Raw genomic sequence first — 25,271 nt, forward strand, 5'->3', positions numbered from 1 at the left:
TGATTCTATTTGATTAGATCCCCAAATATAGTGTAACTTGAGTCCATTTTCTGTTGCAGACTTGCTGTCATTCGTTCCATCGTGTTTACCATTTTAAATCTCTGTGTCCACTGGTTTATAGTTGGTGGTTTTGTGTCTTTCCAATTCATTGTTAGAATTTTCTTGGCAGTCAGTATGAGTATCCTCAGTATATATCTCTGATCCGTGCTATATCTATCTTTAGGTGTAACTCCTAACAGAAATATTAGTGGGTCTGGTGGGACATCTACCTCCATGATATTATCAAGTTCTTTCCTAACACTCCCCCAGAGCCCCTAAATTATTGGGCACTCCCAAAAAATATGCGTGTGATCCCCAATTTTTCCACAATTTCTCCAACACAGTGCCACTGAGGATTCTTTCATGTATGACGAGATGATGAGGGGGGTATTAAAGTATCTGATTTTTATTTTCCAATCAAACTCTTTCCATAATTGAATTCTGATTCCTTTATGACAGTTTGCACACAGATCTTCCCATATATTATCGTCAGCTCCCATTTTTTTCTTAATGTTCCAGGTATTTTGTGTGACATCATTAACAAGTCTTTTGTATATATGAGATAAATGTTATCTATTCTATTCTATTTGATTTGGGCTTTTGCTGACTGTCTCTCTTTCTTTATGACTTGTGATATAGTGTTGTATTTGGAAGCACCTGTGCAAATCACTTGGTGCGAGTGCAAACTGTTTTTGAAGTTGAGAAAATGATTTGAATTCTGTTCCATTAAATAACTGGTTGATTGTATTGAGACCCTTATCGGCCCATCTGATTTTGGCATACTTTTAACATGTTATTTAGGTGTCTTTAAGGATCACATAAAACCTTGAATGATTACTTATGCAATTTTCCCTGAGTTAAGAGAGCAATACAACAACAGACGCTTTCATTCCTTTCTTGAGAGCTCAATATAGTGGAAGCAAACATGACCCGCTTGTTTAGTTTAATCCAGTTTTACTTTGTTTTTAACCCAAAACAAAGTGGGTTATGTGTCCAACTGATTCTGGAGAAACACTGCAATGTCCAGCAGATCTGAATGGGCTTTTTGTCTGAACAACCGCAAAGTCTTAAGGTACCCGCGTAAAGTCGACAAACTAATGTTAACACCATCTATATGACTTAAAGACGCGTATCACCCAGTGTCTCAAACCCAAAACAAAGTAAAACTGGATTAAACTAAACAAGCGGGTCATGTTTGCTTCCATTATATTGAACTCTCAAGAAAGGAATGAAAGCGTCTGTTGTTCTATTGCTCTCTTAACTCAGAAAAAAATACCCCGAAAAACAAAAACAAAAAAAAATACCACAAAAAACAGAAAAAAATGACCACGAAAAACAGAAAAAAAAAAAAAAAACTCCGAAAAACAGAAAAAATGACTCAATAAAACAGATTGCAATATGCTTCCGTATGACTGGACTAAAAACCCAACCAAGAAATACCTTTCTGGTAGAAAGCTTCTCCCACCTGCATGCTAATTCACCTCCTCCTGACATGAAACCCTATGCACAGAAACCTGCCAATATTTACTCCAGGTTTAGTTTAACCTCCCCTGACAGTCTAATTCGCAATACGTGTTTTTACTCATGTTCAATGGGATGATTTAACGGCTTTTTTTTTTAATTTATTTAGGACAGCGTGTTGGTAAAGCGAATTTGATGAAGCTTGGCCCATGTCAGCCACCGTACGGCAGTCATGAGGCTAATGTGATTTGTTTATAGTAGCAAGAGTCCGACTGCGCTGACTTCTCTCAGCTCAAACTTCCCCCTTGGTTTAAAAATGTCCTCCTTTCTTCTGATTTTTTTGTCCTCCATCGTCCTGGTGTGCAGGGCCAGCGCGTGTCCGTGTGAGAGACCGGAGCTCTGCCAGCAGATCCGGGAGGAGAGAGACTTTGAGGTACATCAGTCTGTTTGTTTTAACGATTTTAACACACACAAACATATTGGTGTTGAACCTCCACCTACCTGTACACTACATCACTGAGAGAGAAGCATTTAACCCTTTACCCACATACTCAAAGATTAAACCACAGATCTAAATTAAATTATACCTAAATTAAAAAGGTGGTTCTTCTGTAATTAATATTTCAGAGAGCAGGAAGGGTGTTTTTTTTGTTTCATTTATGGAAAACAAAATTAATATCATGCCCAGTTTTAACTAAGACATCAAAATACAACAGCCATAATGATTAAGATATGTTTTATTCAAACTGGAAGTTGCAAGAAACGTTCTGCAGCTGTGGGGTTTATAATTTTATTTTATTTTATTTTATTTTATTTATTTAACCCATATTTACAAGGTATACCTGGTCAAGACAGCAGCACACAAAAAGTTACAGCCAAACAACTACGCAATAAAAAAACATGGAAGAATAATGTGACATGATATAATATAATATAACATAACCCTTTATAACCTTTACAACCATCAAATGCTGTCCTCACTGGGTCAGAGTTATCTGCTTCCTCATCTTGGAATACGAGATCAGTAACTTCTTGAACTTGCTGTCATGACCTCTGTCAGCTCAGGTCAATAATGATAATGTAATAATACAGTCAATGCAGCACAAAGTGCTTTACAATTAGGGGAAGTATAAACACTGAGTGCTTCACATGAAAATGGACAGGATGAACATAAAACAGACAAACAAGGCACTACGATGATCACAAAATCATAGCGCTGTGAAACTATAAATCATAAAGTCAAGTTGCAGCAGCGTGAAGCGTAAAAAGAAAGAGCTTAAAATCAATTCTAAATGTAACAGGAAGCCAGTGCAAGAAGCAGGTCGAGACTAGAAGAGTCTTCTGACCTCCCAGACCCCTCTCTGTTGGTTAGCTGGGAGTTAATGGGTTTTTAATTTGCTTATTTTGAGGTTATTTTTGTAATATGGCAGGTGCAGAGTGTCAAGGCATCCTTTGACTTATGTTAACCTTAAAAAGGGGATACACTGAACACTGTTACAGATGAATCAGCTGCATGGCAGAAAGTAATATCTGTTGAACTTTTCTACTGTTGTTTCTGTTTTAAGTTTCACATGGGACTGCAGTTCCTCTTTGTGCATTCAGCCTGCTGTGTTTGTTTTAAGGTCTCATGATGTTTGAGAAGGTTCCTCTTTTTGGGCACATTTGGCTGTTAGATGACTCAGGTTGCTTCAAAACTCACATATCAAAATGCTAATGTAAATACCCCTTTGGTAGCTGTACAGTCATCAGTGTTTAATATGTTACAGTTGACATATACTGCTAATAGACCCTTCTCACAGGAGTGTATTGGACTTGACAAACAGATGAAACTAATAACATTTATAAGAGCTGCATTCCAGTTAGATCCCTGATATCATCTGGTTGCTCACTGGTTTGACTTGCAGACATTCTTCCATGCAGCTGTGTGGAAACAAAAGTGTTATTTAAAATTTACCAGTATTTTTCACAAATGTCAGTCACACAATTTCCCTGTGTTTACTACACTAACCTTTGCCCAGTAGCGCTGCTTCTCTCCCAAAGATGTTACAGTATTTTGATCATGTTTTTTTTCTGACCATGGGGACGATGTTTGCAAATGCTTGGTCAGCTGAATGTGTGTTTGTAGTAACTGGGGAATAATAGCACAGGGTGTCAATGATAAAAGATCGGCAATCAACTGTGCTGAACTAACTTAAGTGAAAGGGACGTAATTAGATGGAAAAGCAACACATTTCTTTGCCTGTTAGCAGCTAACAGATTCATACACATCATCAGTTAAATGCATCACCACCCCCTTAACCCAGTGGTTTCCAACTGGTCCAGCGACGGGGTCCAGATTTCTCCTTAGACAGTAAGTTCAAGGTTCACACAATTTAATACATTCAGCATCATACTTGTGTTTGGCCATGTCGTTGAGCTAGTTTGCTGTCTCTGTCAAGTAGTTGTCTATTATTTACTCATTGCACAGCAGGAAAAAGCACTTCAAAATAAAAGCTCTTTACCGGAAATTCACTGTAATTTAAAGTAAAGTGTGTTTTGCACAAACTTGACATGTTTGCGAGTCACCTGCAATCCATTCAGAATGGCCCCATGACCCACCTTTGGACCACGACCCACCAGTTGGGAACCACTGCCTTAACCCACTGGTCAGTCATTAGAAAATCAATCAAAGGCAGATTCAGTACAGACTTCCCACAGTCATGGAAAACCTGGAAAAGTCATGGAATTTCACTTTCACATTTTCTCCCCCTGTTCTGTCCCCCCCCATGTATGTCAGCTAGCTGAAACTACAATTATCGTTATGGCCTGTATTATAGGTCATTGAAAAGTCATGGATAGTTGTCAATAGTCAACTAATCATTCTAGTCAACTGTCAAGTACCAAACATGGCTTGCATTTTACTTTTGATATTTTCAGGCCTTGTCAGACTATAAGACATCACTTTGGGTTTTGGTAACCTTTGATGGATATTTAACATCTGGGACATTTTTCAGGCTAGACTAAACTATTATTTAACTCATGAAGAATAATCAATACATGCTGCAATAATCCAAATAATGGTTATTACTCTCACCATCTTCAGCTCTGATTTGTTACTAATAGTTTGGGTACATTTTTTTTTTGGCAGTATAGAGAGAAGTAAGACTGACTGAAACTACACAGTCTGTTACATGTTTCAGTTTTGGGGAATTTATTACCTAATTAAAAAAATGGTAAAAAAAAAAAACCCTGCAGGTTGAGTATGATTGTAGTTTGCAGTTAATCTCGGAGTCCTGTGCCTCTGTGACCTCTGTGGTTTTTTTTTTTCTTCAGGTGTTTGTGTTTGACGTGGGTGGAAAAACATGGAAGTCGTACAACTGGAGCATGGTGACCACAGTGGCAACGTTTGGAAAATATGATGCCGAGCTCATGTGTTACGCTCACTCCAAAGGAGCACGGGTTGTACTTAAAGGTAGAGTCAATTTCTCTTCTCACTGTAGCATGACTCACAGTGGTTTTATAAAGGTCAGAGGCTGATGTGGTACAATGCTGTGTGAGGTAGTCACTGACCATGTTTACATGCACACTATAATCCACTATAAATCCAAATATGAAGCATTATAAGATTATGACGCAGGATATGTTGATATTATTTGGGTTTTAGGAGCATTCTTTGGATGTGTATACAGCGCATTCAAAATATACATCTCAATTGGAGTTCTCACCGCAGTTTGCGACCGCAGCGATCGGCCTTTTGCCTTTTTATGTCCAGCCCAGTGTGGTTTACACAAACCAAGAAGCCTGTGGGATAGAGATGCATGCCCAAAAAAAGCCCACATCTCTAGTTGGAAGAAGAAGCACACTGAGTTTTAAACATTATGAAAGACTTGGATATCAACAGGTTTTTGGATATGCAGAAATATCGCAAAGCTGAGTCGACCTTTTCAAGAACGTTGCTAAAGGAGTGAAAGCGAGGCAGGGTTTGCACAGTTGAACCAGTCTGCCACTGCTAGAAAACTAAAAAAACAAAAATCTGTTTTGAAGCAAACGAGAAAAGAAGTAAAAGCAGTTCAGCTGTTTCACTTTTCCATATTTTATGTGATAAATGACATGTAGGGGCACGTAAATCCAAGTATGCACGACTGCATGTAAACAGGACTGTGTGTGGAATAATCATTTTTATTAACAATGTAAACAGTTTAGTTCGAATATTGTGTTTTTGGAATAAAGGCAAAAGCTGGAATATTTTGTGCATGTGAATGTAGTGAGAGCAGTATGTATTTCTAAAATCATAAAAATAAAAAAAAAAATACAAATGCCAGGCTGAGAGAGCTGTATTAAGCGAGCATAGCTAGTTCTGACTTTTTAATTTTTATGGAACAGCAGGTAATTCGATTTTTTAAAAAGACGTTTAAGAGAGGGATGTCATACTTTATAAAAAGTCTTTGTGGAGCCCCTTAATGAGTATTTAATTTCTTTAAGATAAGAATGTGCTATATGTCTTACATTCAGTGTGTAAAGGTAGGTAGGTGTGCATCTTTCCTTGTAAATAAAATAAAACGTCTGTCGAGTAAGGTAGCAAAAGCGATTCAGGCGGCTTCAGTCTCACACAGTACGCGGGGATCTAGAGAGGCACCAAATATGGCCATAAATGGACAGGGGTCTTTAGCTTCGCTCAGGCATTCTGAGATGGTTTTAAAGATGAGAGACCCAAATTCTTTAAAGAGGTTACTTATTTTTAGCCAATCAAATATTAAATAAATTGTAATGCTTCTTCTCGCTCCTTGCCGTTCATGTCCATCTCTCTTCCCTTGTTGGTGGGTAAAGGTGACGTTCCCCTCTCCTACATTATGGAACAACAAAACAGGACAGCATGGATAGCAGAGAGGGTCAGCTTGGCCAAGATTCAATATATGGATGGAATCAACATCGACATCGAGCAAGCGGTGGACGAGGGCTCGCCGGAGTACTATGCTTTGACAGCCCTGGTCAAAGAGACCACTGAGGCATTCCACAGGGAGATCCCAGGTTCACAGGTAAACAGTGTTTTGATAAAGTTCTCCAATAAAACATGCAGCTTGGGTTAGCCCGATACCCTTTTCTGTTTCCCTAATGGATCCTTGACAAGCCTCAAATCCCTTCATCACCCTAAATAGGAATTAGCCGGACAAGAAAATGATGAATGAGGGGCTGTAAGCATTCCCTAACCTGAATGTTCTCAATGTTTTATTTACCTTGTCCCAATCTTAAGGTCTCATTTGACGTTGCCTGGTCACCAAATTGTATCGACAAGCGCTGCTATGACTACGTTGCCATCGCTGAATCCTGTGACCTGGTGTTCGTGATGTCCTATGATGAACAGAGCCAGATCATGGGGGACTGTATTGCGATGGCAAATGCCCCACTCTCTCAAACACTGAATGGTTTGTTGTCCAGTTGTTAAGTACTGACTGAGAATGAATCAGCTTGTCAATACAAAGCTACTCATCACCACCATGTAAAATGCCTTCCACCTTTCTTTTAAGCTTATGACCAGTTTTTGAGTCTGAAGATCGATCCAAAGAAGCTGGTGATGGGAGTGCCGTGGTACGGCTATGACTACCCATGCCTCAACTTTTCCCAGGTCAGATGTGCGTGTACAGTTAAAATGTTAGTTGTTGAGTGTTTTTAGTCTGGTAAGCTATGTTTTTAGCCATGGTCCTCAAAGGATGACTCCTGCTGACTTTCGTGATCGTTTAACTTTTAATCTAGCTCCATCTTCTGGTCAAAAATTTAATTTGTCCAGTGATACTTATGACATCACCATCAGCCTCATGGTAGTGTTGTCATTGTGACTACTGCTGCTGTAACTACCCACTGAAGCACTAAATGAGTATTTATATGCTGCTCAAAATAGTCCCCAGTAAATGCTTCAGACAGGGCAGGGAAGTCAGAAAGTATTAAAAGACAGATTGAGGCATTGTGTCTGTACTTTCACAAGATTTAATGACAACAAGAAAAAGATTAAAATAATACCAGCCTTATGGTTTAATGCATTATGTAAAGCACGTGAAATTGCCTTTGTGTATGAAATACAGATACAAAAGATATATATACAGATGAATATGCGACTCATTCCCCTGCGATTTCTTAAGTTGTTTTTTTACATCTTGAAAAATATTATTGAAGGCAACGCATGCTACTGCTATCATCTTGTCCCATACCAGGAGGGAGTATGTTCTCTAGAGAAAGTTCCTTTCCGTGGAGCTCCCTGCAGTGATGCAGCCGGAAAACAGAAAACATACAAGTGGATCATGACGCAGGTCAACAGCTCATTGTCTGGCAGGCTCTGGGACGACAAGCAGAAAGCTCCTTACTTCAACTACAAGGTGCTGTCTTTAGCATAGCTATATGTTTTATGCTCTAATTCTGTGTTAATTTGCCTTAAAATATACAACTGTGTTTTGGTTAGATGTTTTATTGTTTAGCAACATCTCATGAATTATTTCTTTTTTTGGCACACATTAGATTATGTCATACTATACAATGACTTTTTTATGACAAGTTTATGGCATACTTAAAAAAAACATTTACAGACATAAAAACATTTACATACATTAAAACAGACTATGCTATGACATTTCTAATGACATTTTTTAGGCATACTGTACATTGACTTTTTTAAATGGAATCTGACATACTATATAACGTACTATACCATGACATACTATACAATTACTTTGGTAATTAAATTTTTATGACATACTACACTTTGACTTTTTCATATTTTTGTGACATACTATACAGTGACATACTACACTATGAAATTTATGATTTGTTTGTGACATTTAAATGAAATACTGGAGAGTAACTTTTTTTATAACATTTTTCGATAGCATACTATTCTTTGACTTTTTTAAATAAATTTTTTGTGACAAACTATACAGTGACTTGATGATTAAGATTTTTGACTTTGTATAATTTTTTTATGACATTTTTATGAAATACTATACATTTGCTTTTTTTCAATAACATTTTTTATGCCATATTATACTATGCCTTTTTTTATTATTTTTTTCACAAGAAACTACTGGGCCTTTTTTAAATGATTTTTTTTATGACATTCTATACTGTGAGATTAATACTATTTTTTATGACATATAACAATTTGACTTTTCAAATGCCATTGTTGCGTCACACTATACTGGGACTTTTTATGATTTTTTGTGACATTGTTATGAAATATTATACAATTACTTTTCTTAAACATTTTTTAATGGCATACTATTGTATGACTTTTTTAAATTACATTTTTATGACATACTATACTATGAATTTTTTTTCAACATTTTTACAACATACTATGACTTTTTGACAGATTTTTGCAACATACTATACTATGACTTTTTTTCCCACGTATTTTTGCAACATACTATATTATGACTCACATATTTTTATGACACACTATATGATGACTTTGTTTCACATATTTTAATAACATACTATACTATGCCTTTTTTCCACACATTTTCATGACATACTATACTATGACATTTTTTTGCGATTTTTGATATCATACTATGCTATTATGTTTTGTTGCAGTTTTTCATGACATACTATACTATGACATTTTTTTGCGATTTTTGATATCATACTATGGTATGATGTTTTGTTGCAGTTTTTGATGACATACTATACCATGACATTTTTTTGTCATTTTTTGACGACATACTGTACTATGACGTTTTTTGGAGGATTTTTGACGACATACCATACCATGACTTTTTTTTGTGATTTTTGACAACATACGTTTTTTGGAGGATTTTTGACGGCATACCATACCATGACGGTTTTTTGCAATTTTTGACGACATACTAAACTATGACATTTTTTAGCAATTTATGACTACATACTATACTATGAAGATTTTTCGCAATTTTTGACGACACACTATGCTATGACGTTTTTTTTTTGCGATTTTGACGACATACCTTATTATGACCTTTTTTCTGGATTTTTGACATCATACTATACTATGACATTTTAATGCAGTTTTTGACACCATACTATACTATGACGTTTTTTTTGTGTTTTTTGACAACATACTATACTGTGAAGATTTTTCACAATTTTTGACAGCATGCTTTACTATGACGTTTTTTCACGATTTTGACGACATACTTTATTATGACCTTTTTTTCAGGATTTTTGACATCATACTATACTATGATGTTTTGATGCAATTTTTGGCGACATACCATACTATGACGTTTTGTTGCAATTTTTGATGATGTATTAAACTATGACGTGTTTTAGCAATTTTTGATGACATACTATACTATGACATTTTTTCATGATTTTTGATGACATACTTTATTATGACCTTTTTTGTGGATTTTTGACATCATACTACACCATGACGTTTTGTTGCAGTTTTTGATGACGTATTAAACTATGACGTGTTTTAGCAATTTTTGATGACATACTATACTATACTATGACATTTTTTCATGATTTTTGATGACATACTTTATTACGACCTTTTTTGTGGATTTTTGACATCATACTATACTATGACGTTTTGATGCAATTTTTGACAACATACTACACTGTGACGTTTTTGAGCAATTTCTGATGACATACTATGCTATGATGTTTTATTGCAATTTTTGACGACATACTAAACTGTGACTTTTTTTCACAATTTCTGATGACATAGTATGCTATGACTTTTTTTTTGCGATTTTTGACGACATACTGTACTATGACATTTTTGGGAGATTTTTGATGACATACCATACCATGACGTTTTTTTGTGATATTGACGACATGCCATACTATGATGATTTTTCACAATTTTGACAACATACTATACTATGACATTTTTTTGCAATTTTTGACAACATACTTAACTATGACGTTTTTTCATGATTTTTGATGACATACTTCACTCTGATGTTTTTTCTGACATCATACTATACTAAAATGTTTTGATGCAGTTTTTGATGACAAAACATACCATGATGGTTTGTTGCAATTTTTGACGACGTACTAAACTATGAAATTTTTTGCAATTTTTCACGACATACTGAACTATGACGTTTTTTTGGGATTATTGACATCATACTATACTATGACGTTTTGATGCAATTTTTGACAACATACTATACTATGACGTTTTTTCATGATTTTTGAGGACATATTATACTATGACGTTTTGATGCAATTTTTGACGACAAAACATACTATGACGTTTTGTTGCAATTTTTGACGATGTACTAAACTATGAAATTTTTTGCAATTTTTCACGGCATACTATACTATGACTTTTTTGAGAATTTTGACGACATACTGAACTATGACGTTTTTTTTGGATTATTGACACCATACTATACTATGACGTTTTGATGCAATTTTTGACGACATACTATACTATGACGTTTTTTCACAATTTTGACGACATACCTTATTATGAACTTTTTTCGGGATTTTTGACATCATACTATACTATGACATTTTGATGCAATTTTTGACGACATACTATACTATGGCATTTTTTTCACAATTTTTGACGACACACTATACTATGACTTTTTTTTTCGAATTTTGACAACATACTATACTATGACGTCTTTTCATAATTTTTTACGACATACTGTACTATGATGATCTTTCACATTTTTTGACGACACACAATGACGTTTTTTCGCAATTTTTGATGACATACTATTAGGGCTGCACGGTATATGCGGTAGACGGTAGAAATGATATAAATTTGGCCCACGGTAGAGATTTGCGCTCTACCGTCCTATCGTCGATGACGTCATTGCACCTGCCTCAGTGTGAAAATGGCTGCGAGCACAGAGACAGCGGAGCAAGAGGAGATGGTTCACGTCCGTGATTTAGCGTGGCACGTGCAACATGTGTTGCTGGAGAACTTGTGAGTGAGTGAGTTAATGTCTTATGAACAGCCCCGGACTTCTCAGACTCTTTTAGCGACTTACCGCTCAGAGGGAACTCATTCAGTGTCTCCTCTGGCAGCAGCACAGCGTCTCTCCCTCTCCTCTCTCGCCGTGCGCACAGGGGAGTTGGTTTTCGGCAAGAGAGTTTGTCACAAACCTTTGGTAATGTAAACCTATGTGACGCTAGGGGCTCCACAAAAAACTCCATATGTGAATGTGTGATAGTTGTGGTATCATAACAGCCTGTCACAGGTTACAGCGTGATGATTAGAGGAGAAATGGCAGAGCATAAAGGTCCAGGTGGAAAAAACACAACTCAGTCATTTAGGATTTTGCTAAAAGAAGGAAATCACCTTTTGATATAGATCCCAGGGGACATTTTGCACCATAGAGTACTGGGTTTTAATTTTGAGTTTTGAGATCTGCATCTGCACAATAAATGCTCTAAAAAATACATTATATCTTTGCTTTTGTTGTTGTTTTTTTTTTTTATCAATTTAGCTTTGCTAAGGGACTACAAAACCCATTCAGAAACACTTCTATTACAACTTTTACACTTAAATTTATACCACGATGTATACCGTTACCGTGAAGGGATTCGATTTATACTGTGATATAAATTTTAGGTCATACCGCCCAGCCCTACATACTATACAGACTTTTTTTTCGTGATTTTTGACGACATACTATACTATGAATTTTTTTGTGATTTTTGACAACATACTATACTATTACGTTTTTTAATGATTTTTGACGACACACTAAACTATGAAATTTTTCCCTATTTTTCACGACATACTATGACTTTTTTGAGAATTTTGACGACATACTGAACTATGACGTTTTTTCGGGATTGATGATGACATACCACACTATGACGTTTTGTTGCAATTCTTGACGACATACTAATTCATGACGTTTTTTCACAATTTTTGATGACATACTTTACTATGACATTTTGTTGCAATTTTTGACGACATACTAAACAATGAAATTTTTCGCAATTTTTCACGACATACTATACTATGACTTTTTTGAGAATTTTGACGACATACTGAACTATGACGTTTTTTGGGATTATTGACACCATACTATACTATGACGTTTTGATGCAATTTTTGACGACATACTATACTATGACATTTTTTCGCAATTTTGACGACATACCTTATTATGAACTTTTTTCGGGATTTTTGACATCATACTATACTATGACATTTTGATGCAACTTTTGACGACATACTATACTATGGCATTTTTTTCACAATTTTTGACGACACACTATACTGTGACTTTTTTTTCGAATTTTGACAACATACTATACTATGACGTCTTTTCATAATTTCTGACGACATACTGTACTATGATGATCTTTCACATTTTTTTGACGACACACAATGACGTTTTTTCGCAATTTTTGATGACATACTATTAGGGCTGCACGGTATATGCGGTAGACGGTAGAAATGATATAAATTTGGCCCACGGTAGAGATTTGCGCTCTACCGTCCTATCGTCGATGACGTCATTGCACCTGCCTCAGTGTGAAAATGGCTGCGAGCACAGAGACAGCGGAGCAAGAGGAGATGGTTCACGTCCGTGATTTAGCGTGGCACGTGCAACATGTGTTGCTGGAGAACTTGTGAGTGAGTGAGTTAATGTCTTATGAACAGCCCCGGACTTCTCAGACTCTTTTAGCGACTTACCGCTCAGAGGGAACTCATTCAGTGTCTCCTCTGGCAGCAGCACAGCGTCTCTCCCTCTCCTCTCTCGCCGTGCGCACAGGGGAGTTGGTTTTCGGCAAGAGAGTTTGTCACAAACCTTTGGTAATGTAAACCTATGTGACGCTAGGGGCTCCACAAAAAACTCCATATGTGAATGTGTGATAGTTGTGGTATCATAACAGCCTGTCACAGGTTACAGCGTGATGATTAGAGGAGAAATGGCAGAGCATAAAGGTCCAGGTGGAAAAAACACAACTCAGTCATTTAGGATTTTGCTAAAAGAAGGAAATCACCTTTTGATATAGATCCCAGGGGACATTTTGCACCATAGAGTACTGGGTTTTAATTTTGAGTTTTGAGATCTGCATCTGCACAATAAATGCTCTAAAAAATACATTATATCTTTGCTTTTGTTGTTGTTTTTTTTTTTATCAATTTAGCTTTGCTAAGGGACTACAAAACCCATTCAGAAACACTTCTATTATAACTTTTACACTTAAATTTATACCACGATGTATACCGTTACCGTGAAGGGATTCGATTTATACTGTGATATAAATTTTAGGTCATACCGCCCAGCCCTACATACTATACAGACTTTTTTTTCGTGATTTTTGACGACATACTATACTATGAATTTTTTTGTGATTTTTGACAACATACTATACTATTACGTTTTTTAATGATTTTTGACGACACACTAAACTATGAAATTTTTCCCTATTTTTCACGACATACTATGACTTTTTTGAGAATTTTGACGACATACTGAACTATGACGTTTTTTCGGGATTGATGATGACATACCACACTATGACGTTTTGTTGCAATTCTTGACGACATACTAATTCATGACGTTTTTTCACAATTTTTGATGACATACTTTACTATGACATTTTGTTGCAATTTTTGACGACATACTAAACAATGAAATTTTTCGCAATTTTTCACGACATACTATACTATGACTTTTTTGAGAATTTTGACGACATACTGAACTATGACGTTTTTTGGGATTATTGACACCATACTATACTATGACGTTTTGATGCAATTTTTGACGACATACTATACTATGACGTTTTTTCGCAATTTTGACGACATACCTTATTATGAACTTTTTTCGGGATTTTTGACATCATACTATACTATGACATTTTGATGCAACTTTTGACGACATACTATACTATGGTATTTTTTTCACAATTTTTGACGACACACTATACTGTGACTTTTTTTTCGAATTTTGACAACATACTATATACTATGACGTCTTTTCATAATTTCTGACGACATACTGTACTATGATGATCTTTCACATTTTTTTGACGACACACAATGACGTTTTTTCGCAATTTTTGATGACATACTGTAGACTTTTTTTTCGTGATTTTTGACGACATACTATACTATGACATTTTGATGCAATTTTTGAAGACAAGGTAATAGACATACTAAACTATGAAATTTTTCGCAGTTTTTCACGACATACTATACTAGGACTTTTTTGAGATTTTTGACGACATACTATGACGTTTTTTCTGGATTTTTGACATCATACTATACTATGACGTTTTGATGCAATTTTTGACGATAAAATAATTCATGACGTTTTTTTGCAATTTTTGACGACATACTAAACTATGACTTTTTTTTTGTTTTTTCACAATTTTTGACGACATACTGTACTATGACGTTTTTTCGGGATTTTGACGACATACATTATTATGAACTTTTTTCACATTTTTGACACCATACTATACTATGACATTTTGATGCAATTTTTGACGACATACTATACTGTGACGTTTTTCCGGGATTTTTGATGACATACTAAACTGTGATGTTTCTTCGCAATTTTTGACAACATACTGAACGATGACGTTTTTTCGCAATTTTTGACGACACACCATACTATGACTTTTTTCGCATTTTTTGATGACACACTATGCTATCACGTTTTTTTTTGGTGATTTTTGACGACATACTTTACTATGAAGATTTTTCGCAATTTTTATACTACACATACTATACTATGACTTTTGTTTGCAATTTTAACGACATACTTTATCATGACCTTTTTTTGGGATTTTTGACATCATACTATACTATGACGTTTTGATGCAATTTTTGATGACATACTATACTATGACCTTTTTTCACATATTTTTATGACATACTGTACTATGACTTTTTTGCATATTTTTGTGACATACTATACTGTGACTTTTTTATGACATACTACATTCTTACTTTAAATGACTTTTTTATGACAGCTGTTATAATATACTATGACATTTTTTATCTTATACTATGGTATTGATTTTTTTATGACATCCTATTACTATGACAGTTGCCATGAGGTCTTAAAATTTTATGGAAAGGGTCTTTAAAGGAATTAAATTTAATTTCAGGATTTCTTCATATACCCTGTTTTTCCACAGGATCTGCAAGGACAGATGCATCAGGTTTGGTACGATGACCCACAGAGTATTTGTCCCAAGGCGGAATCGGTGAAATCTAAGGGTTTGAGAGGCATTGGCATGTGGAATGGCAACATCCTAGACTACGGTGATGAACCAGTCGCCAGGCAGCAGTCTGCGATGATGTGGAATGCACTCTTAGGATGCTAGCTGGGATACACTTAACACTGCTGCAGAAATTTCCATCACCCCTCCTGATTGTTGCTAAGTCAATATATCCCTTTGTAGCAGTAATGGAGTGTGGCCTCCTCCTGTTCAAGGATGCATACTTGCACTTAAGATTTTACTGTGTCTTTTACTGCTGTTATTGAATGTGGTGACGTCTGACATTCCTCTGTGCAAACTGAAATAACTGGTTCTCTGAAAAAAAAAAAAGACAACCAATCTTTTTAATGTGACACCAACAGTAATTTTGTCTGACCGATACTGGGCTTACTGAAATCTTTGCACTTTATGCTTTTCATAAATAAACATTTTCTGATGAATCTGCAAATTACTGAAGTTACATAACCAGCTAAACATTTGAGTTTCCTTCCTAACAAGATTACAGCACCTGAGAAATCTGAGAAGTCAACAGAATTAACATTGTGAATAAATCAGATCACATCAAACATGAAGTAATAATAAAATGCAGAAAAAGCAACAGCACAAAAATACAAAACTCTGGTACAAAGTAGTAAGAGATGTAGAAAGTACAGCTGTATAACATCAAGATCTAACACTGTCCCAGCAAAGTTAAGGCCAGAGAACAGTTTTGTTCAAAGTTAGATGGAGGTGCCTTGAGCTTGAGGTCTTTCCCGTGTGGTATTTCCAAAGCCCAGAGAGGCCGTGGGACCGGGGTGAGAGGACTGGCTCTTCTTCTGGGCCAGCTCAGCCTTCAGGGCCCTCAGCTCTGTGGCAGCCTGTTTCCTCAACTATGCAGCCATTCATTAAAAAACAAACAACAACAAAAAAAAACAGGTTGTTAATACGATACACCAGATGGCAGTGGTGGAATGTAATGTAGTACATTTACTCAAGTACTGTACTTAAAGCTACAGTTGGTAACTTTAATAAAAAACAGCTTGTTTCACATTTGCACCAATCAGAGCCGAGGAGTCAGTCATGTCACTGGCTTCGTGAACTGCAGTCAGACTGTCAAACTAGGCAGCGCTTATCATTTATGAATCAAGATTCTATTCTATTCTATTATATTTCTCCCTTCAAATGTTTTAGAAACATATTTTAGTGTACTGTTTAGCTGTAAATGAGAAAGTTTGTGACCTGGCTGACAAGTTAAAAACAGTCAAATGGAAGCACTAAGCACCACCCACCAGACGGACCAACTTTCTCATTTTACAGCAAAACAGTACACTAAAATATGTTTCTAAAAACATTGGAGGTGAGAAAAAGGCAATGCAGAAACAGAAGCTTGATTTATATTTGATTGGTGCTGTGTTGTTTGACAGTTTGGCTGCGGTACATGGAGCAATTGACATAACTGACAGCTGTGTTAGGGACTCCTCAGCTCCGATTGGCTGTTCTTAGAGGCAGGATGGGTGAAGGGACATGTGACAGTTTCAGCAAATATAACACAAATTTATTTTCATAAAAGTTACCAACCATATCTTCAAAATACTTGTACTTTGCTGTAAGTATTTACATTTTAAAGGAACTTTATACTTTTAAATCTCAGAGCAAATGTACTTTTTACTTCACTACATCTGCATGACAGCTTTAGTTACTAGTTCCTATTAAGATAATTTCTTCATACGCTTTCAGTCCAGTAAAAAGCCATGTATCCCCAAATTTGATGAATTTGAAAGGACTTGTTTCTTGAACTACTTAACCTAAATAAACTGGTAAAAAACTAAATGGATCAGCTGGAAAATGCATCATCGCAAAGCTGAAAACAGCTTATGAAACGCTGACTTTTACAGATATGTGGTTCTCACAAGACAATAATGCTACAAACATATGATGATATTATAGAACATGATACATTGCACTAGATTAAACTATCCAGTAGTATATAAAGGAGTTAAAATGAGCTCAACCTTAAACATTTACGGCAGTAAAATGCAAAACAGAGTAACACAGCAGAAGCATTAATCCAAAAACATAATTTATAATGCTTTTAGATAGATAGAAATTTTTTGAATGCAGGACCTTTACTTCCAGCAAAGTATTTTCACAGTGTGGTATTACGACTTTTGCTTAAGTAAATGATCTAAATACATCTTCCACTACTGCTATGAGACCATCATGCCTTAACAAAAGACCCCCTTTAACATTAAATGTAGAGATAAAATTAATCATTTTTTCATTCAAATAATTTTATATTTACTGTTTACTGTTCTGTAGTCCTGACAATGTATGTCTTTATAGCACAGTATGTTAACACACATAATATCTGTAGGATGTTGAAAAGGATAATCTGTGTTTTTTAAATATGCCTGTTGACCAACTAGTTCTCAGCTTCCTTAGTTGTACAACAACAGCTACTTCTGTTATACAGGTATTTGGATAGATTCATAAAAAATTACCTTTATCTCCGTCACCAGCTTCATCTTGGCATCCTCTATCTTCCTCTTCAGGTTGTCGATCTCATGGCTCTCTGTCATGATCTGAATGATGAGCTCGTTCTGAAATTCATGATTTTCCAAATCAGTCATTTACTTTTATAGTTTTTTATAGTTTTTATAGTTTTCTGCCACAAGTCAAATACAGTAGAAGTATGGTAGTATATTGCCACTTCATAGTATCCAATTGTTTGGGAACTATACTTTATTTGGACTCAGTCTATTTACGAATAAAGTTAAGGAATCTTCTGAGTTATTAATTATTTTTGCCTTCTTATCGATAAAAGTCAGAAACAGACATACATCAGCTCAATGTGATTTTACCTTTATGGAAGATCTGCCATGTCGTCTTGGTTTCCCTCGGTTATCTCTGGCCTGGAGCTGGTGCAGGAGTTTGTTGTAAAATGTCTCCAACTCCTGTCGTAAGTTTCTCAGATTTTCCTCCAACGGTGCAGTGGCCTTCTTGGTTTCAAAATATTTCTTCTTCCAACTGTCACGTGCTTAATGTTGAAAACAAACAAAACAGCAACAGTAGAGTTAAGTAACTTTTGACAAATTTGACCCTCTATCCAAAAATATAGGAATTACAATTTTACTTTTTCTTAAACTTAGACAGCTACAGTTAAAACAACAGGGGTTAAGTCTTCTACAACTCTGCATTAGCTATCAAGCAAAGCTCTTGTACGAGTATTTATCCTTAAAAGTCAATATTCATTCATTCATTTCCACAACCGCTTATCCTGTTGAGGGTTGCAGGGGTGCTGGAGCCTATCCCAGCTGACCCTGGGCGAGAGGCAGGGTACACCCTGGACAGGTCACCAGACTATCACAGGGCTGACACATAGAGACAAACAACCATTCACACCTACGGGCAATTTAGAGTCACCAAGTACCCTGCATGTCTTTGGACTGTGGGAGGAAGCCCGAGAACCCGCAGAAAACCCACGCTGACACAGGGAGAACATACAAACTCTGCACAGAAGGGCTCCCCCGTCCCCGGGTTCAAACCAGAGGCCTCTTGCTGTGAGGTGACAATGCTAACCACTGCGCTAACGTGCCGCCAATGCTGCCAGTTTTAACTTTGAAATAGTAATATGTTGCAGGTTTGTTAAAGCACACAAGAAACAATTATGTTCTTAGGTTCACAAACTACGGGCAAACTTCAAGATATACTATCATCACTTATGACCCACTAGAAGTGTGTGGAAGTGCCCTCTGCCTATATTTTTTATATTTTCTTTTTATTTTCTGTGTTTGGGACGTTTATGTGCGTGTACCACAGCCCTCAGGTGAGTTTGGCGCTTTATAAAACGGTAATGACCAGGTGTCAGACCATAAGCAGCAGGCCTCCAAGAGACAGCTCTGAAAAAACTCAAATATAGCGAGGAAAATCTGATGTTGGCTTTTAATTGCACTTTGGCTGGCGAGTGTGTTTTCAGACAGTAACTGACAATCCTGCATGGTTTACCTTAAATCGTTGTAAGATGTTAGCTTTTTATTAAGCCGTATTTTGTTGCTCACCTTGGTTCCTGCGGTGTCTGTTTTGCGCCAACAAATCTTTCCCCTTCCTCAGCAACTCTTGCCTCGTCCACTCCAGCTGCTTTCTCTCCTCCCTCACCAGCTTGATTTCCTCAATCAGTTCCTCTCCTAACAGAAATAAACTATGTTAGTTATTTTAACCAAAGTAATGTCATTTCAGTTAGGACCACTTTAGTCAAAGAAAACTTTATTTCTATTTGCAGTATTATACTTGGCGGTATGGCTCTGTTGTGGGGCCTCTTAGCCTTTCCTTTCACATGCAAATGAGGAAAGTCTGAGGCAGAGAGAGCAAACCTCCCTGCCCTTCCATGCACCTGCGTGGAAAGCCTTAAGGTGGAGAGAGCACACTTCTCTGCCCTTACACGTGCAAACGAGGAAAGCCTGAGGCAGGGAGAGCAGCAGCAAAGATGTAGCTGGGATGTGAGCTGAGCTTGACATCATGTCCTGCTTGAACTAATGCTACGCAATTAATCGTTGGTGTGTGGCCAAATTGACAGCTTACTGTTTGTGTGAAAGACAGCAGAGGCAGTTGTTTTTTGAGTGACCACGGCCAAGTCCTGAGAGGTGAGCCCAACAGCCCGAGACAACACAGCTGCGCTCTCCGCCACCTTAAAACAAGCAATAAACACAACAACATGACTCTTCATTTGAATGGGTTTTTATGGACTTGTCTGTTCCAGTTCTTCTGTTCACTCCAAGACCTCACACACTCCACTACACCCACCTGCTGGCAGTGGAATGTGGACTAATCATTACACCAAAAACTTCCAAGAAACTGGACATTTCCTGCTTGTTTTAAAGGCCCTGTAAAATCCTTCAAACTTAACCTTTCTCACAGGTTTAAGAGCAAAGACTGAAGAAGACATGCTGAGACAGTAACGTTTTGTCAAAAAATGTTGGCACATATAAAAAGCTATACATTACTCCACTTGTTGGTTTATTCCTGACGGACCTCAGTGTATGTGCATCTTTTGATTTCCCGAACCTGCAAGCACACACGCTGTTACAACAACCAGCAGTGGTAGGGCTAGTATTGACTGCAGAGTACAAATATGGCACTCAGAAATGCTGCACAGTACCCGTCTGTGAGGGAGAAGCCTGAATCTCTGTCCTCCAAAGACTGGGTGACTCCTGAATCTCTGGCAGCTCTGCTCTGTCTGTAGTACTGTCGCTTCTGACAGCAGGTGTCTTCGTTCTCTGGTGACTCCTTCACCTGACCAAGATCAGCTTCACACCGTTGTAAAGCTGTAGAAATAAGGCAGCTGAAGAGCTCAGTGCAGTAATGTGAGACCCAGAAGATTAGTCTCAAAAAGGGCCAAAAATGGGTGACAGATGTACTAAGTTTTTTCACCAAAGCAAAAAAGCTCCTGGTTAAAAAATGACAATGGAATTTTCACATTAAAACAACTAAAAACTTTGTTATGCATCATTTGTTTGTGTGCTCTTGCCATTTGCCTGAAATGGGATTTTCCATGAAGATGAAGTACGATACACAACACTGAACTGCCATTTTTATGTTCACCTCAAGGATATGAATCAAAAGTGACAAGATCTCTTCCAAAACATGGTGAATATCAGCAGTGCTTTGTTTTAAAGGTCCAGTTTGTAGCATTTAGGGGTATATATATTAGCAGAAATGGAATGTATTATGATAAGTATGTTTTCTATAGCATACAGTCACCTGAAGAGAAGGCTGTGTTTTCATTGTCTTAGAATGAGCCATTTATATCTACATAGGGAGCAGGTCGTCGTCTACGGAGATTGCCATGTTCGACTGCCATGTTTCTACCATAGCTCAAAAAAGACAAACACTGGCTCTAGAAAGGGCCATTTACATTTTCCTGTTGGCCACCATAGTTAGCATCCCCTCCACAATGAGAGCATCAGAAAAACAGATTTCTTTAACATGAAACTGCTTCATTCAGTGTTTTAATTTTTTTAATCACCTGAGGTCTCGTTCATAAAACAATGCATAGAATCCGTACTTAAAATGTACGTTTGGACAAAAGCCAAAAATGGTATGCACCAGAAAATATTTGTCAAATTCTACAATTCACCATCTGCATCGCCAATTTCCAGTCTCCTAAATGACCATAAGCACAGGTCAAAGTTTCTCCTATCAAATCTGTTTTTACAGATCATAACTTTTGGGTGGGAAGTGTCATATGCCTCTTTCAGGCCTTGTTATATGCGTACACAATGTTTAGAAATTAGACCCCTGGTCCATTTGTTTTGGAGAGGAAAAGACTACGGCGGATAATTCTCCCGGTAAATACCTCCTGAATGTCTGTGTCAAAAATAAAGTGAGCACACATTAGCAGGTGCTGGCTAGCGGCCCATTTCCGACATGGTGAACAGCGTCAGAGAAACTGTGATTTATAATGTGGAACTGCTTTATTCAGTACTTTTACTGGTTTAAATCACCTGGTTCATTTATTTTAAAGAGGAAGAGACCTCTGCAGATAATTTGGCTCCTGGTAAAAACCTCTTAAACAAAGAACACTGAGGGAGTCCTAATTGGGAGAAGTTTCAGCTGGTTGCAATCCTCGGTCCTCACCACTAGATGCCACTAAATCCCCCTAAATCTTACACACTGCTCCTTTAAGTTACAGAAACTTTCACTTTCATCGTGTGGAATAACTGCACAAGTGTCAGGCTGCCAATGTGTACAGCCTAAGCAGGTAATGCATTCTTTGTTGCAGTGCAAAACTTCATATGTTGTACCTTTACTCTGTGAAACAGGCTGTGGTGCCCTTTGATTCAGAGGCTTCCTTGGGCAACATTCCTGCTCTGCCCATTGTGACTTGTTGGAAGAGAGACCCTCCTCTTCATTTTCTCCTGCTGCCTCTGAAGAACTAAAGCTCTGCTCCTCATCTTCTTCTTCTTCTTCCTCCTCCTCCTCCTCCTCTTCCAGGCTGGGGGTGGGAGGTGGCTGATGGGAACACTGGGGGATGAGGGGGAATTTAACAGGCTCCTTTGTTCCTGCTGGCAGGCTGCATGTCTTTGGAGGGTGGTAATAGGTCTGGTGGTCTGGGGAGCTGCTGCTGGTGTCTGTGGTGAGAGACTGGGAGCAAACGCTGCTGTCGCTCTCCACACTGGGCAGCAGGTAAAGCTCCGGCTGAGGGGCCTGACGACAAGTGACAGCAAGACATTAGTGGGGCTTAACTGGTGGATAATGCAACGCTACGGGGCTGACAAATAAATTAGACGAGTACAAACAGGAAATCACTTGCATTCATAACAACATTAAGGGAAAAATACAAAATTGAAAACTAATGGTCACACAAATAAAGATGACTAATTTGGTAACAACATACATTTGTAATGTACCTGCTGTAACTGGGAGCCCAAGAGTGTACTGGGGCTTTTAGACATTTTGGTTACTTTAAAAACCTGAATTACTATTGCTTATAATTCATTTATTTAATTTTTGGACTTCTTAAACTTACATTATCCAGATATTTTTTTGTTAGTGATGTATGACACCATGCCAACTGTTAAAAGCAAATATGAAATATGGATTCTACATACATATGGTGGAGCGAATGTTTTCACTTTCAGGTCCCTCTCCTGTTTGCTCTTGACCTGCAAAAGTAAAGACTTTGGTTGTTGTAAAAGGCAAGGCAGTAAAAACGCTCTCTCTCACACACACTTTACACCCTTTAGTGTTAACAGCTTGAATAGTGAACTTGTTAATCAAACTGTCTGCATTGTTTCTCTCCACTGTCCGCCCGCTAAAACAAAACCAGCCCTAGAAAACCACAGTAAACAGCCAGCTGCACTCACCAGCGCCAAACTGCGCCCCACACATTTCAGGAAGGAGAATTTGTCGATGCCCCTCTCAGCGCCAAGGAGAGCTCCAAGCTCACTCCTCAGAGTTTTCAGGGTGATATCAGGATAAACTCTGACATCAAAGTGATGAAAAAAAGATTTTCGATTACTTAACAATAACACAACATATGATCATAAGAGCATAATAGATGTTTCTACACTACTTTTGCAGTGTCATGTACTACTTCCAGCATATAATGTGTGTACATTAAGCAAAAAATTGAAAATGGCTATGCTCTCCATTCACGAAACACATTTTTATTGTCTACACTGAGGGTACGGACAGAGTTAAGCAAGCGTGCATTTATGTATGCAGCTCCTTATATGTGGAATTTTCTGCAGAAGGACTGAAAGCTGCACTCTTTGGTTCTTCTCGGCCATTTCAAAGCACTATTGCAGGATTTTTGTGCACTTCTGTGTGCCAATGTCACAGTTATTTTTTTTCTTGCATATATTAACACACTTTTTTTGTAGTAACCTTATTTTGTGTTTTCTATTGCTTGTTTTAGAACTGTACATTTTTATTCTGTGTTTTTGTTCTGTGTTGTCTGTCTGTGTGTCTGTGTGATTTTTAATCTCGAGGTTTTTCTGGTTAGATAAAGGTTAAATAAATAAACGTGACAGCGCAAAAGAAAGCGAGGATAAAACAGTTTGTTATCTGAATTGGATTTTAGTTGCCTGTTACAGCCCAATGTGTGAATAAAAATCAGGGGGAAAAGATAAGTATTTGCTGAAATTTGAAGAAAAAACTATGAGTAGCTTCAATTCCAACACAATTATTATATCAAGCTTTAAAAGCAAATAAGACACAAGTGTAAAGTAACAGCATGCATTTACTCATGTGCTGTGCTGTACTTTGAAGACTTTGAGATACTGAGTCTTTGGATATTGTGAGACTTTAAAGTTTCAGTCCACCAAATATTGTACTTTTTTTGTCACTGCCTTTATCTGACAGCTGAACAGCCACTTTGCAGATCAAGAATGTAAATATTAGACAGCGCCAAATTTCATGATACATTTCTAAAAGTGAAACAATCGAAGTGTACATCCCACCACCTTGATTAGCTATACTGCATATATGTTGCATATACATATACTTTCAGACACCTTCAACACCTTTACTTAAACTTCCATTTTTAAAGAAACATGTCATTTTTATTTAAGAAGAGGAACTGGAATACTTTATACCACTGAATCACTACATCGTAATCTGATCTGAGTTTGATGTCTTAATCAAATTAAACATTTCAAGCAGTTTCACCTGATGAAGCCGGCAGATATGAAGCTCTCTATGGCTTCAGCGGGGACTTTATTGAGCTTCACATTCCACTGGTCATCTGGCACATACAGCACATGGAGCTCCACAAACTTAACACACAAAACACGGAGAGCATCACATTTCAATATGCACACAGGCCAAGCATCATGAGCTATATTTGCTTTAAGTCAATCTTGTGAATTCCTGAACACAAAGATTTCTTGCAATAATTCCCCACAGCTTACCTTGCAGCTGGTCGGTCTCCTGTCCTCAGGATATCTTACTGATTCACAAGACAGCTCCATTATCAGTCCAGCTCAGCATAAGGAGAAGCAGAGAAACACTCTGAAGGAGTGTAGATTTCCGTTGGGTTTATTCACAGGGAGCCTTGTTTTTTTTTTTTTGGGGGGGGGGGGGGGGGGGGGCTGTGAAGGCGTGGACTGTCCAGTAACAAT

At 37.3% G+C, this 25,271-nt stretch overlaps 2 protein-coding genes across 3 annotated transcripts; one reads left to right on the plus strand and one right to left on the minus strand.

The window, feature by feature from the left end:
- The first annotated feature begins 1,729 nt into the window (after positions 1 to 1,729).
- ctbs (chitobiase, di-N-acetyl-) lies at positions 1,730 to 16,112 on the plus strand. The gene is made up of 7 exons (XM_033620809.2): positions 1,730 to 1,933; positions 4,813 to 4,951; positions 6,307 to 6,515; positions 6,731 to 6,902; positions 7,005 to 7,102; positions 7,686 to 7,847; positions 15,589 to 16,112. Exons 1-7 carry the CDS (start codon positions 1,817 to 1,819, stop codon positions 15,775 to 15,777), a joined length of 1,086 nt encoding a protein of 361 aa, XP_033476700.1. The 5' UTR covers positions 1,730 to 1,816; the 3' UTR covers positions 15,778 to 16,112.
- On the minus strand, positions 15,668 to 25,184 carry spata1 (spermatogenesis associated 1). Of its 2 annotated transcripts, XM_033620808.2 has the most exons (12): positions 25,062 to 25,184; positions 24,820 to 24,926; positions 23,514 to 23,631; positions 23,259 to 23,312; positions 22,452 to 22,854; positions 20,807 to 20,972; positions 20,652 to 20,712; positions 20,230 to 20,335; positions 19,710 to 19,835; positions 18,513 to 18,688; positions 18,153 to 18,251; positions 15,668 to 16,541 (listed from the first exon to the last, which is right to left on the minus strand). In XM_033620808.2, exons 1-12 carry the CDS (start codon positions 25,119 to 25,121, stop codon positions 16,392 to 16,394), a joined length of 1,626 nt encoding a protein of 541 aa, XP_033476699.1. In that variant the 5' UTR covers positions 25,122 to 25,184; the 3' UTR covers positions 15,668 to 16,391. The 2 variants fall into 2 exon arrangements, with proteins under 2 accessions (XP_033476699.1, XP_078024930.1); XM_078168804.1 differs by lacking the exons at positions 20,230 to 20,335; positions 20,652 to 20,712; positions 20,807 to 20,972.
- Positions 25,185 to 25,271: the final 87 nt, after the last annotated feature.

Source organism: Epinephelus lanceolatus, chromosome 6, assembly GCF_041903045.1.
Source record: "Epinephelus lanceolatus isolate andai-2023 chromosome 6, ASM4190304v1, whole genome shotgun sequence".
Classification (NCBI taxonomy): Eukaryota; Metazoa; Chordata; class Actinopteri; order Perciformes; family Serranidae; genus Epinephelus; species Epinephelus lanceolatus.